General features: G+C 39.6%; 1 protein-coding gene across 1 annotated transcript; it reads right to left on the bottom strand.

The window, feature by feature from the left end:
- Positions 1–3178: 3178 nt before the first annotated feature.
- Positions 3179–4671, bottom strand: LOC133917465 (probable xyloglucan endotransglucosylase/hydrolase protein 12). Its single transcript, XM_062361364.1, has 4 exons — positions 4452–4671; positions 4215–4315; positions 3892–4085; positions 3179–3765 (listed from the first exon to the last, which is right to left on the bottom strand). The coding sequence occupies exons 1-4, from the start codon at positions 4615–4617 to the stop codon at positions 3360–3362; spliced, it is 867 nt and encodes a 288-aa protein (XP_062217348.1). The 5' UTR covers positions 4618–4671; the 3' UTR covers positions 3179–3359.
- Between the last annotated feature and the right edge of the window lie 14335 nt (positions 4672–19006).

The raw sequence follows: 19006 nt of genomic DNA, 5'->3' as shown, positions 1-19006 counted from the left end.
GAGAGATCATCAACCAGTTAGATGAGTTGTATAATAAGGACCCATAGATGAATTATTTGAGGTAACTGTATGACAAGGATTTGTATACTTTCAGTTGCAAATTTGAGTTTGAATAGATGAATGTAGATAGGATTTTGTATTGGTTTCCACTGCTAATAGTGATAGTTGGTGTCCGATGAGGTTGCAGGGTGATATTTGGAGGTAATTATCTATACTCCTATAAATGCACGAGTTGTGGCAGATCCGACTGATTTTCACCATCCACCCAAGTTGATCAAACGATCACCGTGCAAAATTGGACCCCATTACTCCTTCCAAAAATACATTTAATCTCCTATTACTTGTCTTCCATACCTAGACTTCTAATATTTGCCTTCCATACATAGCGTCGTCGTCGTTGAGTAGCCAATGTAGTCGTTCAGTGCACTTGTACTTGTTCATAACACATGTATTGTTCACTTTATTATCGTAGTCATCTTTATTATGTCTTATTCACTGTATTACTAAATAATTACTTTTAATTTATTTAATATTTTTCAAATAATTATGGCACATAACTTTATTTATTAGTTATTTTTAAGCATTGATACATATTAATTATGATAGTTAATACTTGTTTAATATTTTTTAAATAATCAGGGACTCATGCTTTGGTGTAGAGTCACAACATTGCAATCAAGGATCAATAAATCTATGACATGATCTTCTAGTACATACTTTCCATGGACACCTGAAACGATCGATATAGAATTTAATGCCTCCTTGCAGGTTGTGCGTAAAGAGAAGGATGATACCTTTAAGGAGAACAACTTAATGCAAGCCGTGTTCAAATTACAGGTAAGACCCTTCTGTTCTGCGTTAATCAATTCGCTCCAACATGTAACCACCAACGACCTTAGGGCCCTCTTGCATGAGCGGCGTCGAAAGTATCTTAGGGTGTGCGAACTAGCCATCCATCTTTTTGTGCTAGGTTTTTCTAGGAGGCAAAAAAGGATAGTGATGTTGTCCCACATTCAAGTCCGTTATTTTCTATTTGGTCATCATACTTATCTTTTTTTCATTGATTTGAATGCTCCTTTTTTGCGTTAGCCATTCCCAAAAGACGCAGAGTTCATCAACAATGACATCCCAAATTTCTTGGTGATGCATATGCTTTTCGGTGAGGGTGTGATGCCTGGTTTGCATAGAAGACGATGAAGATCAGTGAACCTAAGGGGTATAGGGGTGCCCTCTACTATTTAACCAGAAAATGACGAGGATGTTGATTTTATGCCACCAATACCTCGATATTCCAGCAGCAATACATGAGAAGCTTCAATAAACACTACAAGATGACGTGCTCTTACCATGATAGCTCAAGACGACGAGGACGATGACAATTTCATGCCACAGCGACCCCTCCCTCCGAGACCTATATCTCCGGAGGACACTAATGACCCTTAAGATGATAGTGAATTTGCTAGTACCCATTCTTACAACTTTTCATCACCACCTTAGAGACAACAACCATCTTATCCTGATAGCATTGACTGTCACAACTGACATTCTTCCGCTAATTCATGTTGCCACTTTCCACCGCCATCTTGAGATGATCTATGTATTCAACAGCTATGCACTATGCATCTTGAGATCAATGATATAAGGGGGAGTATTGCCACACCGTTCCATGCTTTATCAACATGGATAAGGTAACATGCCTCAGCAGCAATAATTGATTCGTACCTATTCAACTACCAATTTTGTTGCCTGTGGATGAAAAGTGTTAATAAGCGGTTGTCGAACGCGTCTCTGCTTGGATCATTTGGTGGATGACTTTCAAATAGTTGCATGGCCCTTTTCTATCTACCACACACATGTTTTTTAGGAATACTACTACACTTTTTGAGATATCTTCACACATATGTCCTAACCCAGGCTTTAGACACGAAGTGACCACACGACATACAATACCTCTATCATGAAATGGCAACACGGCTCTTTCTCTCTTCGTCGGTGGATGCAATAGGATTCCCTGAGACCTACCCTGACATCGCAATAATTCTCCCTCGAACGTGCATTGTCTTTGAGCAACACAAACTCAACTCACATGCAACTCGCTAGTTGCAGGTGGTAGGTATGTAGCCCTCGCATGCAACCGGATTGATTGCAGAGCCCTCGCAACTCACGCTGCAGAGGCGACAAGAGGCAATACATGACAAAGGCGACAACGCCGCAGGGTTTGGCTATATTTGGCACATGAGGTACCGAATACACCCTTGCACCGTATTTGGCACCTCATGTGTCGAACACGGTGGGTTTTTGGCATCTCATGTGCATCGTATCCGGCACATGAGGTGCCAAAAACACTCGGGCTAGCCATTTTTTGATGCGCGATGTACCAAAAATCTGTATTCGGTGAATGAGGCACTGTATACACATACTACATTTGCAAATACGACATCATGTTACTTTTTTTTAAATACGGTCTGATATGTTGTCTATTTTTGAATTTTTGCCCTTTTTATTTGGCGTTAGAGTGACGCCTAGGAACATGGATTGGGGATTCCAAAAGCTGTAGTGGTACGTCAACGAGCAAAAAGAAAAGTCACACACCGATCGATTATATAACACATTTATCATTCCTTTGATTATTTTGTGTATTGCCCAACTATTATTGGTTTAGCTGTTGGCATAGGTTCACTCAACTGAATACGGTAGAAGTGCCAAACTAGTTATATGTATGAGATAGCCATCCTATCCACAATGGCAATATTAACCTAGTAATAACCCTAGCATGAGCTGTCATCATTAGTTAGATGGTTTCAACATGTTAAGGTTAATATTGGAAGAATCATTTTTGGACATAGTTATCCTACTTAATTGTGGAAGAATGGATTGAGATATTAGTCGAAGTGATGACTACGCCCAAGAAACTTGAGGATGAATGGTTATCTGAGCCACACGATTATAATATAATTTTTAGCTATCCATGGGACCAATCACTCGGATATGATTCGGTTATTATTGTCATTTCATGCATGTACAACGGGTAGTCTCTCAAAGTTGAACTGGCCTATGCCATGGTACAACCCATATAAACAATTGAATGTGTTTAATTATTTTAAAATTCAAATTTCAAAATAAATATATGGTACATCATTTTGTTCAATTGTTTCTGATGGATTTAGTTAACCCAATACCAAATATGATTGTATATATATACGATGTTCGAAACAAAAATTACAAGATATGTGTGAAAAAAAGTTAACAATCATCAAATTAAGTCTTAATCCGGTCATCGGTAAAAAAAAGATTATAGTAGCAGGCCATGGCACCCATTTGGCCCCGTAGACAAGATATATGAGAAGCCAACGACTGGGTCAGTACTGCTGCAGGCCGCACTCGACGGGCTGCTGACCGTTGTTCCACCGCTTGTAGTCGACGCAGTAGTCGTAGATCCTGTAGTTGTTCTGCACCCACTGCATCTGCCCCAGCTCCGCGTCACTCAGCCGGCACCGGCCGCCGTACGCCGCTGCGGCCGCCGGGCAATCTGTGGCGCAGCCGCCGTAGCTGTAGCACTCGCAGATGTCGAGGTGGATGTTCTGGTAGTTGGCGACGAACGGCGCCTTGGACCAGTCGGTCTTGACGCGGCCGCCCTGCGTGGCCCAGTCCTCCGCCGCCCAGATGCTGGAGTAGGCGTACATCGGCCGGCTCGTCGGGTACGCCACGCCGTTGCTCGCCTGGTAGTTGCGGAACACCCTGATGGGGACGCTGTCAACGTACCAGCTGCAAATGCACATGGAGATCAACGGATCATTTTCTGTTCGTCATCGCGGCCGCCCGTACTTCCGTTTGAGCTTCGTGCGCCAACCAGTCCACCGAACGGATAGAATCGAAATGCGGTCTGCTTACACGATCATGCAGGGGCTCCATGAGATGGTGTAGTTGTGGTAGCCATCGGTGGGGTCGAACCAGGGCTTGAATTGCATCTCCTTGTTGCCGATGCCGTCGGCGTAGACGTTGGTGTGGAAGGTGTAGGGCTGGCTGGTCTCGTTGCCCAGGAACTCGAAGTCGATCTCGTCGTGGTTGTCTCCAACGGAGGATGCCTGAAGGAATGCAGAAACGGGTAGTGTCAATGGTTACTTCTAATTTGTTTGAACTAAGTAATCATTGTTGGTCACTAGTATACTTGATAAGATCACTAAGGCAGGAACATGAGACTGCTCTGCACGTACGTAGTATGTGGTGACAGTGCCGGCCGAGTTGCCTGGGATGAGCTGGATGAGCGTGGACACGGTCCCGTAGATGAACTGCTTCTTTGTCCGGAGCATGCAGCCTGCAGGTCGTAGCAGCATAAGAATCTAGAATCATCGCCTAATATACTATTTGCATGCACTTCTTGCACAACAACAATCAATGTGAAGATGCATGTGTATGCAAAGATCAACAACTGAAGGGATATGATCGAGCACCAGAGTAGTTGCTGACGAGCGAGAGCGAGAGGCCGTTGCCGTCGCCGGTGAACCTTGCGTTCTGGGGCTCCCACGGGATGTCGCAGTCGTCCCGGAAGTTGGCGCTGGCAAGGCCGGCCACCGCCGCCGCGATCGCCACCAGCAGGAGAGCCTTTGATCTCTCCATCTTGCTTCTCCCTGAAACTTCCTCTTGGAAATGCGATATCTAATTGTGAATCCCTTGTGCGTCTAGGCTTGATGAGAAATCCAGGGATGCATCTGCTTATATAGTTATACCAGCTGAAACTCTCTTTCTAGTCAAATGGAAGTTTTTGGGACGCATGTAGGACAGCAGAATAATCTTATTAGTGTCATCTGCAGAGCGTACGTAGTGCTGCCAGCTTGTGATCTCGGTACACTACCGGAGACGGCGTCTTTGCCGAGTGTCCCATACTTTGCCGAGTGCTTTTTATCGGACACTCGGCAAAGAGGGTCTTTGCCGAGTTCCAGAGGTAAAGCACTCAGCAAACATCTGGCACTCGGCAAAGACCCTCTTTGCCGAGTGCCAGAAATAGGACACTCGGCAAAGGAGTATCTTTGCCGAGTGCCAGGGAGCAAGCGCTCGGCAAACATCTGGCACTCGGCAAACTATATATCTTTGCCGAGTGTAATTTTTTAACACTCGGTAAACCCTAATTATTTTCCCCCTTTTGGCCTCCAAATTTTTTCTACGGTCCTCATACAGTACCTGGTACTCCATGTTCCAATGTGGCACATTTCTCGGACTTTTTCTATATTTCTTTAATTCATTTCAATTAATTGAATTTTCTTGGATAATTCAAATTATAACTGCTAGTCATTCGAATAATGAAAAAAAATGAATGGAAAAATGATATTCATGTTATTTAGTATAATGTGAGGCCGTATCCAGGAACATAGCACCAATTTCGAATATCAAGGTCACGAAACATGACCACGAACTTGCGATCGAGTTGTTTTTAAATTGTATAAAAAGCAAACAAAGTCCGAAAATCTTGAAACTTGTCAAGATATCATGATATCATATGTGGAGGCTGTCATAAAAATTTGAGAAGGTTTTAAGCAAGTTATCACGTACGATGCTTGCAAACCGAAGAATCTCAGCAAGGTTTTAAGCAACTTCTTCGGAGATTCTTCGGTTTGCAAGCATCGTACGTGATAACTTGCTTAAAATCTTCTCAAATTTTTATGACAGCCTCCACATATGATATCATGATATCTTGACAAGTTTCAAGATTTTCGGACTTTGTTTGCTTTTTATACAATTTAAAAACAACTCGATCGCAAGTTCGTGGTCATGTTTCGTGACCTTGATATTCGAAATTGGTTGTCTGTTCCTGGATATGGCCTCACATTATACTAAATAACATGAATATTATTTTTCCATTCATTTTTTTTCATTATTCGAATGACTAGCAGTTATAATTTGAATTATCCAAGAAAATTCAATTAATTGAAATGAATTAAAGAAATATAGAAAAAGTCTGAGAAATGTGCCACATTGGAACATGGAGTACCAGGTACTGTATGAGGACCGTAGAAAAAATTTGGAGGCCAAAAGGGGGGAAAAAAATTAGGGTTTGCCGAGTGTTAAAAAATTACACTCGGCAAAGACCCTCTTTGCCGAGTGCCAGAAGTCTGGCACTCGGTAAAGAGGGACTTTGCCGAGTGCCGGAAGTCTGGCACTCGGTAAAGAGGGTCTTTGCCGAGTGCCATACTTCTGGCACTCGGCAAAGACCCTGAAATTTTTTTAAAAAAAATCCCGGTTTTCTTTGCCGAGTGCCAGATCGGGGGCACTCGGCAAAGAATTTGCACATGTTTTTAAAAAAACCCCTCTTTGCCGAGTGCCAGATCGGGGGCACTCGGCAAAGCAGGGATTTAAGTACCCGGCCCAGCCGGCCCGCACACACGCACGCACGCACGCACCCGCCGCCGCCGCCGCCGGCCGCCAGCGCGCCCGCGCCCGCCGCCCGCGCCCGCCGCCGCCGGCCCCTGCGCCGCCGCCGCCGGCCCCTGCGCCCGCAGCCGCCGGCCCCTGCGCCGCCGGCCCCCGCGCCGCCCGCGCCCGCCGCCGCCGGCGCCGTCGCTCTTGCCCACTGGAGCCGGGGCCCGCCGCCTTGGACTCGACCACCGCCCGATCTCCTTCCCGCGCTTCCGCTCGCCGCTTTCCCCACAAAATCTGTCCTTCGGGCCACCTCCTTTCTGATTCCCCTTGCTGGTTTGATTCTGTGCCTTTGGATGTTTGATCATTGGCAATGCAGGTGCTTACGAGGAGCTCGATGAAATGCCAATGGCACTAAGCAACCGTGCTTGAGTTGTTTAGCTCCCCTGGTACACCATCTCTTTTTTTACTGCCTTCCTCTTTCCATGTATTTTTTTATGAGTGATGGCCATTTTTCTGGATCTCATGGACACGGTGCTAAATGTGAGGTGTTAATTGGGATCATCAACTATGTGATTCTGCACCCGGCACAACATTTCTGGGCTATTCTGAATTTGTTTGTGAGTAGCAAACTGCAATCATCTTTCACTATGGAGGTAATAGTCAAATTGTTTTGATTCCTACATGCATCATTGCTGTTTTGCATTGTTGAGTGTAGCATAAGTACAACCTGTATAGAATTTTTGCCAAAACTTCAGAATCAACAAATGATCTCTAAATCATTAGTTTCATATTGGTTTTGAATTACAACATCCATAGTATTTTGGTTGTTGTAGACCTTGACATATAATCTCCATGTAATTTGTTACTTGTAGTTTGCCATGATTATTTTTCCCCTTTTCTACTTTCAATACTTTGATCATATGGTTATTCATTGTACTGAAACTGTAATGTTCACCACAATGTCATATTGCAAGTCTTCTGGCCTTGATTATAAACTTGTATTGCATTAGTACTGTGAAAAAATTCGACTTATGAGGTTGGTAGTAGATCTCACTCCAACTGCAGCTAGCTTTATCTTAACTTTGTGATTCCACGATTAATCGCTTGAGCATGTGTTTTGTTCGGAAATGGAACAAGCCATTACTATTTGTAGAACTTATGATGGCTGCAAGTATAATTTGAATGCAATACACTTTTTATCTCTGTAATGTGTCAGAAGATAGCTATATATTGGATATTCACATACATGTTGCTTGATTTTGTGCAGTTCACTGTTGTTGGTGTGCACTCTGCCAAATTTTATAATGAAAAGGATCTTGAAGCTATACGTAACGCTGTTTTGCGCTACAACATTACGTGTAGCAGTGTGGCAGCTCTACTTATTGAAGGAATTGCACAGAACACAACAGGGACTGTGTTTTTGCCAGAGGTATCAAATCATCTTCTCTTTCCATAGAAATTTTCCTTGTACTATTTGTATAATCTAGTAGATATCTTGTATTGATATCCGCCAGTTAAGTTTTATTGGTATGAATCTCATGATAATGATCCTACATTGTTGCCATAGAATGCCAAACAATTGCTTGGGATGGATTTCATGGATGTCAGATCAAAATCTGTGCTGATGCTGATATATATTTTTCCGGAATATATATAAATTTTTTTGAATTGCAGCGATTTTTGGAAACGAAATAAAAAATATATATATATAAATCTTTGCCGAGTGTTACACTCGGCAAACTATATATCTTTGCCGAGTGTCAGGACAATACACTCGGCAAAGTGTGCGGGTTCGCCGAGTGTATTACTTCGACACTCGGCAAAGAGGCCGTTACGGCCTGCTGCCGTTTGTTTGCTTTTTTTTTGCCGAGTGTCAGATTTGACTCTCGGCAAAGAGTTTGCCGAGTGCGCGATAGAAAACACTCGGCAAACAGCTGTTTGCCGGCACGTTGTATGCCGACAGCTGTTTGCCGAGTGTTACACTCGGCAAACCATTTGCCGAGTGTTTTTAAGCCTTCGCCGTGTGCCCTGGGCACACGGCAAAGTCACGAAATCCGGTAGTGGTAGGTTTGGGACACGCATCTGATCTCCGTGTGATCTCAGTCGTCTCCGGTTTTTGACATGGTTAGTGCTCTGCACAACGTTGCATCGCTAAGCTGTCAAGGAGAGAGACGCACGTACTAGTGCTCACCAATTAACAAGTTCAGTTCGACCAGGAGGGAACTCCAACCTGTCCAATTGGCACCTTGTCCATTAGACGTGAACAAGTCAGGACGGATTGACTGGTCAAATATGCCTCTTTAAGACTCTTGGCTGGTTCAAATGAGACATCTAAATGTCCTGGTAATATAATCCCAAGTCTGGAGTCTGTGGACTACAAGGAACTGCAGGTGCATTTGTGTCGTTGGCGGCGTGTTGACTTGAAAATTGTTGGTCGCCAGTCGCTATCTCGACGGGTTAAGCCTAAGCTCCTAAATTTCCTAATCTGTTTCGAAGTTTATGCTTCGATTTAAGAAAAAAGTTTTTCAACCGTTTGCACTTCAAAATTGTTATTTTCTGGTTAACTTGGTGTCATGCTCTCAAGATATTCTAATTCAAAATTCTGGGCCATCTCCGTAGATAGGCCGATATTGTAATTCAAAATCTTAGCTTATCCACATGGATGAGGGTGAGCTGCGTAAGTGTCTGTCTGGTAGAGTTTTATATTAAAAAAATTTGGAGTTAGATATTACTAGTTAAAGAAATTCGTGGAATTGAAATGGTAGGTACACCAAAAATATTTGTATGAGCTATTTTGTTTCTATTTTAGTTAAAAATATAAAATTAAATATTTTATCTTAATCTACAAACTATAGATGGAGCTAAAAGCTAGAGCTTTACTAAATAGAATATAAATATATAAAATTCATATATGTAAGGCGTGCTATATATAGCCTTAGTGTAGTATGCTTTGAGATTTGTGTGTGGACAGAAGGGAATAACATGAATGCTGCGTTGCCACGTGTTATGTTCTGGTTGGTTGCGGGATGAGTGGTGAGTTTATATTAAATTTGAATTTTAAACACAATTTTCTCTCAAACCGTTAGTCTGTTTTTGATTCCATTTGAACGATAATTGTGAGACTTCATGCCGATTAGCTTAAAATCTTTTATCGAGACTAATTTCTTGATGTTGGATGAGTAACTAATTGGGACTCTCACCCCACGTAAGCATTTGCACAGTGCCTTTTTCTCTGTAGGTGTCAGAGAGTAGCTAGCCAGGGGAAGGTAATGTTTTTTATTTGTCTGTCTTCAGGGTGTAGCTCTGGTCTGATTTTAAAATATACCAAGTCCTTACGTGATTTAATTCCATCCTTTGTCTTGCTCGGTATGTCCAGTAAGAGGCCAAGGATGATATTACACACATTCTTCTCAACGTGCATGACATCGATGCTGTGGTGAACTTCTAAGTCCTTCTAGTAGGGTAAATACTTAAATAAAATCGACATATTCTTCCATAGCATGTCGGTCGGCTTCTCACTTTTCTTCCTCTTTTTACACTTCAGTGGCTTCCCAAAAATACCTTGATGCTCTTGACCATTTCAAACACTAGTGCCCTGTTGCAAGGTTTTGAGCCAGTACCTTGCTTAATTGTATTGTCAAAATATTTTTTTATCTTGCGGTATTTGTGAGTTTTTAGTAGGAAAAGTCAGTGTCGCATGTACACTACCTTCTGTGAGTACAGAAGGCACGCATATGCAATTTCATCCAAGCATACTACGCATCCTTGTTTCCCTTTAACTTGTCCTGATAGTAAGAAAAGGGTAAGATAATCACTGATGGTAACAAAAATCATGGCTTTCAGCGTGAAGTACTATCGTCGGAACTCATCCCACACCCGGATCCCATCGTCCCATTGTTTCGCCAAATCTTTCATCAATGGTTTTAGAAACACATCTATATCATGGCTAGGTTGTTTCAGTCCTTGGATAAAATTGGATAGCATAAGGTACTTTCCCTTCATGCATAGCTATGGAGGAAGGTTGTGGATGGCCATGACCACTGACCAAGTACTATGTGAGGTGCTTATGTCACCGAAAGAATTTATTCAATCGATACTCAACACGAACCTTACATTCCTTGATTCTTTAGCAAAATCTGGATATATGGCATCAAACTTTCTCTATTGGCTAGTATCAGCAGGGTATCAAAGCTTAGTTCTATCTTTCTTGCGCTTATAAAAATGCCAACGCATCAGTTCAAAGTCCTTAGGGTTCGAGTACAAATACTGCAAGTGGGATATCACTGGCAGGTACCACATCACCATGGCATGACTTCTTCTCTTCTTCTCCGTGTTGAAAGAAGTGTCTTCTTTGTCACGACCAACATTACTCCTCTTCTTCTTCTTCTTCATGTTGGCAGAAGCATTTTCATCCTCATAATCATCATTCCTCTTGTACCGACTCACATTGCACACTGGGCATATATTCAATGCTTCGTACTCTTTATGGTAGAGGATACAGTGGTTCATATATGCGTGTATTTTTTGCACATCCAATAACAATGGGCAGATAAGCTTCTTCGCCTGATACGTGATGGTAGGCAAGGAGTTAGACTTCAGAAGCATGTTTGCTAAGAGATTCAATAGATCTGAGAAACTCTTGTTGGACCATCCATTGCTGGCCTTCAACCTTCGAAGTTCAAGCACCGAATGTAATACTGTAAACTTCTTATCACAACTCTTCGACTCCTCATACAAAAAATCCTTCGATACCTTCTGTAACGCTTTGAAATTATCTAAACCCCTCATGTCTCTTAAACATACGATTCTGCATGGCGCAACATTTCCTCCATATCGATATCAGCATCATCATCCACCATAACATCAGTGTCACCTTCGACTCCCTCATCATCACCATCCACTTGATCAGCAGCGATGTTGTCATTTGGTTCGTATGTACGTTATTCGCTGTTTTTGGACCAACATGTGTAATCCTTGACAAAACCTCTCAAGATTAAGTGTGATTTGATTATTCTTGATTTGTTCCACAATTTCTGGCTCTTGCAGTCAGAACATGGACAGTGTATTTTCTTTGTCTTCTTAGTCAAAGCATACTTCTCAGCAACTTCAATAAAAGTAGAGAGTTATTTGATGTATATTGGTCCATGTCTTGGCGCATTGTACATCCATACTCTGTCCATCTTTAACTTCAAATACAAAATTAGATACATAAATTAATTAATAAGAAAATCATAATAAAAAATATTTTTTAAATGGAAAAAATTAGGCTTGTTATGATTATAATATGTCTACACAATTGAATCTACAATGGGAAAAACTGGTTCAAAACAATATAGATTCATTACTCTCTCTCCCTCTACATCTAGATTTAGATATATCCAAAAATTTCCTATTCATGATAAAATCTCATAGGGACTAAAAATATCAAATTCTAGCTATATTTTTGAAATATAATGCTAGAATCATGTAAATCTACACAATTGAATCAATATTGGCTACAAATTTTAGCTATTTCGAGGATCTAAATGGCTAGAACCATGAGTATATCTAGATCACATCTAAACCCTAAGTGAGCCTTAAGTCTAAATATAAACTTCAAAAAGATGCTAGTTAGGGATGAGATACCCTTACCTTGTATGACTTCTCCAAGGAAATCAAAAACAAAAACTTCTCATCTATTTTCAAAATCCGTGGCCGCCTTTGAGCTTTACTATTCGGACACAGTAAGCTCTATTTGAATGGAGCTTCCCACTTGTGGAGAGATTATCACGGACGGTTTATATAAGGAACCGCATGTGTAAATGATTTCCATATATGGTTACTTATGTGAACTGCTTGTGATAATAAGTTTATTTCTACAAGCGGTTCACATAAGAAATCGACTGTGGAAATGAAGTATTTCCACAGGCAGTTACTTATATGAACCGTTTGTAGAAATGAAGTTATTTCCACAGACGGCCCAAAAGTGCACGAGGCTCTAGCCTACTACTCATGCAATTTGTCATATGAATCGCCTGTAGAAATAAAACCTAGGTGTCTCGAAAAATAGCTTTTATAGTAGTGTGTAAGATAGAAGAACAAATGGCTTGTGTTACTCTCAAATTAAGTATTATTTTTGATTTTATTGAGTGGTCTATGCATACAATTGAGGAAATTACTAGTCAGGTGCATGCATACATTCTCCCATCCGTTTTTCTTATAAAAAAATAAATGGCCTTGGTTCAGAAATATCATAAATAAATGAAAACAATGATATCTATATTAATCAATAAACAAACAAGTTATCATTATATTCAGAGCATATTAGTCATTACACACTTAGGACAGACAATCTCTTAAAAAAAAACAGAGTACCTAAACAGTCAGCTTCTCCAACCAGAAAAAAACCAACTTTTCAGAAAAGCTTCTCAGAAAAAAGTTGAGCCAAACATGACCTATATGTTACCTATATGTATGAACATAATTTTATCTACTCCTAGGGTCTTGTAAAGGGTGGATCACGTCCTAAACCTATTAGGACTAGAAGAGGTGTGATATTACGATTTGCTTTCCTACCAGGATGAGGATCCATTTTCTATTCGGTATGGGGAGTACATGTGGGAGGCTTATAATCACAAGGGTTGGGGGTGAAAACAGTACATATATTTTCAGACCGATTGAAGGCTTACAGAGCAAATACAGGATGCAACACTGGATACTGGACACTATTCATATCCAACTTCGATTCTGAGAAAAAAGTGAGATATGATATAGGATGAATGATATTTGTTTGGAGTATCCGAATTGTAGGTATTGCGAGAAAGCTTATTATGATTTTACTTAAGAATATGATAATAGATAGGGAGATTGCCACGCATGAGTAGATAAAAAATAATAATGCTCTTGTTTTACATATTAGCGACCATTTTCTCTGTGCTCACTCTCATTGCACCCTAATATTGTTTAATGTTTTGTATGGGAATGCAAATGAAGTGAATAATTTCCATCTGTCTGACCAATAGAAAGCTTGTGGCACTATCTGCTCCGACTTGAGAAAGAAATGTAGGATATGATACAAGATGAAGAAAAAATATTGGATATAATACAAAAAATGTAGGTTATAATATAGAAAAAATGTAGGATATTATCTAGCATAATCCATGTTCGACTTCGACTTTGAGAAAAAATATAGGATATAATACATGATGAGCTATATCTGTCTGTATCCGATCTAATTACACCACTAGATAAGGGTACAAGGCGTTGCAACCCTAAACGGGGGCATCTATACAACATCCGGGTGTTTAGGGGCCTATTAATTTTAAGATTTGCGGTCTAGATTAGATCTAATTTTGTCCCTAACAAAAAAAATCAGGTGTTACTAAGGTCTCTAACACCAGTTTTTTTAGCACCATCATTACTAGAAATTAAAAAATTACAAAAGTAAGGTTTTAAATAGCTAGCTATAGCTACGTAATAGCTGTTTCACACCTCAATTGCAAAGCAACGACCAACGAGCCAATCTTTAGCTCCATGAGCTATAGGTGCTATAGACCCAAGGCTGCGCTATTTGACATAGCTCATTGCTAGACATAGCTCTGTTATCCTACATATGTACCCACATGCAAAAGAAGAAGTTAATTTTGAAGCCCAACTTCGCTAGAAAGCCTAAAAATATTTTTATAAGCTTGAACTACGAGGCAACCTAGCAAGACATCATATATATAGCTCTTTTCAACACTCCAATATACATATATATATGGATTAAGTAATTTTGTTAAGAATATTATGACTTACAATCTTATTATATTATACTTAGTACTTTCATTTGTACGGTGTTAATTCCTTTTCCAAACACGAACCATATTATGTAAAAACTTTAATATTTTGTAGAGCCCGCGTTAGCTTCTATAGCCTTTTTTAGAGCCCATGTCGCGAAGCCACAAAAAATCATGATTTAAAAGCTTGCAAAAAAGTGATCGTAACTCCTATATAAAGTAACTGCAATTCAAATATAAACTATCTGTAACTAAGGTATAAAAAAATTCAGGTGCTAGGAGTTCTTAAAGCACATGAATTTTTCTTAACTAATACACTCATCTTGATACAAATCTAAGGCACCAAATTCAGGTGGTGGAGCCCTCTAAAACACTTAGGTGATAAGTCTTTAGCACCTTTTGATCGAAAGCAGATTGTGGTCCACATTCTTTAACATCTTCAATATCCAGTTGTCCTCCCTTGAAGATAGACCATACATCATTCCAGGTTAACATATGGATCGAGTTTCAATGACATGTTTATATATGTATCTTTGTTGGGATATTCTTAAGGACAGTAATTATGTAAACTCACTACAATAAATTTGAGTATCTATGACAAAAATGCTCATGAAAAAAATGAAAATGTCACAAAATAATGGTTTCTTAGTGACGATTCAAGCGATTGTCATTAAAGTCGGGATAGGTAGCTTGAGCAGCACCTCTGTGACGAGCGAGACTTTTTGGTCACAAAAGATACAGCAAACAATGAAGATGTTGCACATTCGTCATCGTATATGAAACAAAACAAATACATTGGAGGAGAAAACAAAACGACACAGTGCCCACAACTTTCATGCAATATATCGGCCCACGAGGATATTCATGTGCATTATATCCATTCAGAGATGTGCCCATCCCCCTAACGCTTGGAGTTGTCACTATCACAAAACACTTTATTTCCAGAGAACCTTTACAGTACACCATGATACTAAATGGTGAAGAGTATCATTGTTGTGATCTAACCGTTCATTTTAGTAGGTATTATTGTAATTATCTTGGTACCCTTAGGGGTAATTACGTCATTGACTGACCGGACTTCGGACCTTCGTCACCCATACCCGCCGACGGAGGGTGAAAACCCTAATAAATAAAATGAACAGAACAAGTGAAAGCTTATCCGAGGAATAAACTAACATTTCTACCTTCCCTAATTAAACATATAATTTACAAGTTTATTATGGGTTTTTTTTCCAATTCTACCCTTATGATACCTATGATACTCTTTAATGATACTCATGATACTAGTGGGTGATAGAGTATCATTGGATCAATCTAAATCATCGGATGAAGAAAATGGACGACATGCACTCATTTAGGTGTACCGTAAAAGTCTTCTATTTCCAAACTAACTTCACTGTCCGATAGTGAGAATCAACAGTGATGATTTAAGATTATATTGTCAGTTAAAGAATCGATAATGATCTTTTATCACTATTACTTTACGATATAAACCGATAATGATAATCATATTATCGCTGTCAGTTTTTTTAATAAAGAAAAAAGTGTCTTCCGAACTCCCACATTTTAGAAATAACACTGATTTCAGCTTACGCCCCATGGAATATGAAATAGTAAAGCAGTCTGCTTATATCCAGCACTTCACGTCATCTGATAATACAGGAGATCATGTTCACAGTTTTTGTTGAAGAACTTAACTGAAGTGAAAACAAAATTACAGCAGCCATAAACTGACAAGAAAAGAACTTTTTTTTTTGCATGGAAAGAAAAGCACATATTAATACACCGAAATCCATCCATGCATCGATTGCAGCACAAAATCGATCAATTGGAGAAATTATCCTTTAAAAACGGTAGAGAATAGATCAGCAACACTTGCTCTTGCCGTGCTCCATGCAACACAAAACAAGGGACCATCATTGCAAAACAAAACACGAACCAAAACCATCGCAGGGGACAACGAGGCTGTGGACGGGTTGATTTCCGCTACGATCTGCTGCACTTCCGCTCACTGGTCCACATCGAACACGAGATCAAGATCCCATTAATCCAACATGAGACAATTGATTCATCCCAAGCAGCAGCAGCCGGAGAAGAAAGAAATGTATATTAGAAAAGGGAAAAAACGCCGATACGATGAGTACGGCCCCTCCGGCTGGATCGAGACTCCTACGCCATGCCATAGTCGGATCTGGCTCGTTGGTGCTCGCCTCGTAGCCATCGCTCGAAGTCTCTCCCCTGCGACCGTACCCACGATGAGGCCACTAAAGCTTGCCACATGATCCACCCGTCGTGGCATCACCGAGGCTGGTGACACGGCCTCTAGCACGACGCCCGCCATGCTCCCTCTCCTCCCTCCAAGAGAATGAGTGGCGGATGGATCTGGGATGGGCACAAGAAGCAAAGGGAATTTGTGAATATTAGAAAATTCGGTCGAAATTCACTCGGTCGGATTTACAAATTAGAGATAAAATTCAGACGAATCAACTATTTAGCAACCGATCGAATTCAACCAAAAATCAACCACATTTCTCGTATTTCATTTATGATCGAAAACCATTCGTATTCCATAAAAAATCGTTCGGTTTTATCGAATTTTAGTAAAATTAAGAAAAAAAATAGCTCAATCTTGTAAAATCGATAACTAATTCATCCGAGCTTCAAATCAAGTGAAACAATCTTTTTCCTTATAACATGAGATAAAAGTATTTATACTCATGAAAAAGTTATATATTTTCTGTGAGAAACTATACTTGCTAAACCTAATTAAATGCATAGTTAATTCTTTGCTAATCAAAAAATCATGAAACCAATTTTTTAGTCTTATTACATGATCCTATTGAAACCACTTTTATTAGTTTAATTATACTATTCTTTATGTAGGAAAAATAATAGTAGACATGAAAAAAATTAATTAAAGTGTTGTTTTTTTAACATGTTCACTTTATGCTTGTGAACATTATAAAAACTATGGAGAAATTAATATAACTTTAAATAAAGTGAAACCAATTTTATAGTTTCTCTTAAGGTACACCTTACAAAAAAAATTTGTTTTTACATGTTAAAATTTTCTTTAACATGAGTTAATAAATGAGCTGCATGCTTAAACTTTTTTCTTTTTTTTCAAACTTTATCCCTATAACATATGATGCAAACAATATTTTTTTCATAGAAGGTCTTAGAATTGTTTCTAGTATTTTTAGAATTTTTTGTGATTTTTAATATTTTTTATTTTTAAATTCAAATTAAAAACCGATCGATTTTAGAATTCAGTGCAGATCGAATTAATCGAATATCATAAATTTTGATGAAATATCGATGAATTTTTGAACTCTGGTAGACGGTCAGCACAGAGGACGGTGAGTGGACAAGAGGAGGAGGTGAAATTGGACAAGTGTTGGCGGCATCTGGTGACGCGAGGGGCGTTTAACGGTTTTGATTTGGGTGGGGGGGGGGGGGTGGGGGCATTGCACTTAGGGAGGTGTCATGCGTGACTAGGAAACTTTTTCAATCCATAGGGGAGAAGTATCAGTGCCATTTTTAATTAAAAACCTATATTGAGATATTTGTGCTGTTTTTTTAAAGAATCGATAATAGTATTATTACTGTCAGTTCTTAATATGAACCGACAACGATAGTATTAGTGTTGATTTTTGATATGAATTAATAATAATAATTAATTTTTACTATTGGTATTTTAGATAGACTATCACTATCGATTCTTACTATTTACTTTTAAAAACCGATAGTTATAAAGATTATATAAAACCGATAGTAGAGTGCGGTTATTCCCGAGTGCTTGGAGATAGTTCGTCCACGGGCGCTTGGAGTCGTGCCCATCCCTGGACGTGTGATGAAGTGGCTATTCAAAGAAGGTCCCAAATTAGTGCTTGGGAGAAATTACAATGGTCACATGTGTACAGGGATGGCACGGTATTGATGGTGGAGAGGGAAAGATCGATTGAGGAAAGGGGTGATGTTGAGCTAGCGTGCTATGTCAACCAAAGCACAAAAGGTATTTATGTATATTAGATCCCTTCAAGTCTGCAGTTGAGATTGTGGATGGAGTTTTGTGTTAGTTCAATAAAAAAGTTAAGTTTTTGGTGAACATTGGCATTCATTCAGCTGGTTCAAGCCAAACTGCCTCTAAGTACATCTGCTGCATGCATAACAGAGTTTGAAGAAACAGTCCAAGAACAGAAGCAACATGTAGAGATTGCTGCTAGAAATAAGTAAGAGCTACATGCAACTGTTGGTTCTCAGCGAGAAAAAATTAAGGATTTGAAGAAATAAGTTAAAGAAGCAAAAAAGTCAAACAAAAAGCATAATGAACAAATGATCATTTTCAAGCAGGATCAAGGAAGAACCAATGATCATCTTTTGTGCCTCAAACGCCAATCATAGGTTTAAGTTAATCATCAATCTTTTTAGTTAAAGTATATGATAGATGCTCAAGAAGGTAGCTTTTAAAGTCCGATGACTGCATGTATGGAAAGATATGGACATACTTAAATTTTGCACCTATCGTGTTCTTGCTGGAGACTACTTGACCTTGCTGTCGTTTACTTTTGTGAGAGCATTGAACTTTAGCTAGTTGGATGGTATGAGAGCTTGTGTGACTACTGTGATATGTAATAAGATTGTTACACCCCAACCCAAACGTTGGGTACAAAGTATATTACCACAAAATGAAAAAAAGACGAGGAACTAACAAAACAGGGTATTCTAGATGGCTATGGGATACAACTCACACACACATGGGTATAACGCACCAATTGAACCACCAGAAAAAAACACAACGGAATTCATCTAACCACCTTTACAATACAAGCACAATATTAGCATAGGTTAAGTAAATCAATAAGCACCAAGCTTGGAAGAATGATTACAGTCCA

The sequence above is a fragment of the Phragmites australis genome, chromosome 5 (genome assembly GCF_958298935.1).
Source record: "Phragmites australis chromosome 5, lpPhrAust1.1, whole genome shotgun sequence".
In the NCBI taxonomy this organism is placed as follows: Eukaryota; Viridiplantae; Streptophyta; class Magnoliopsida; order Poales; family Poaceae; genus Phragmites; species Phragmites australis.
The sequence above is the reverse complement of the archived record's forward strand: the minus strand, read 5'-3'. Positions and strand labels throughout refer to the sequence as shown.

Coding starts and splice junctions, on each gene's coding strand:
- LOC133917465 (XM_062361364.1), bottom strand. CDS start 4,617: ATGGAGAGATCAAAGGCTCTCCTGCTGGTGGCGATCGCGGCGGCGGTG. Junction 4,316..4,451: donor GCTCGTCAGCAACTACTCTG/GTGCTCGATCAT, acceptor TACGACCTGCAG/GCTGCATGCTCCGGACAAAG. Junction 4,086..4,214: donor GCACTGTCACCACATACTAC/GTACGTGCAGAG, acceptor GCATTCCTTCAG/GCATCCTCCGTTGGAGACAA.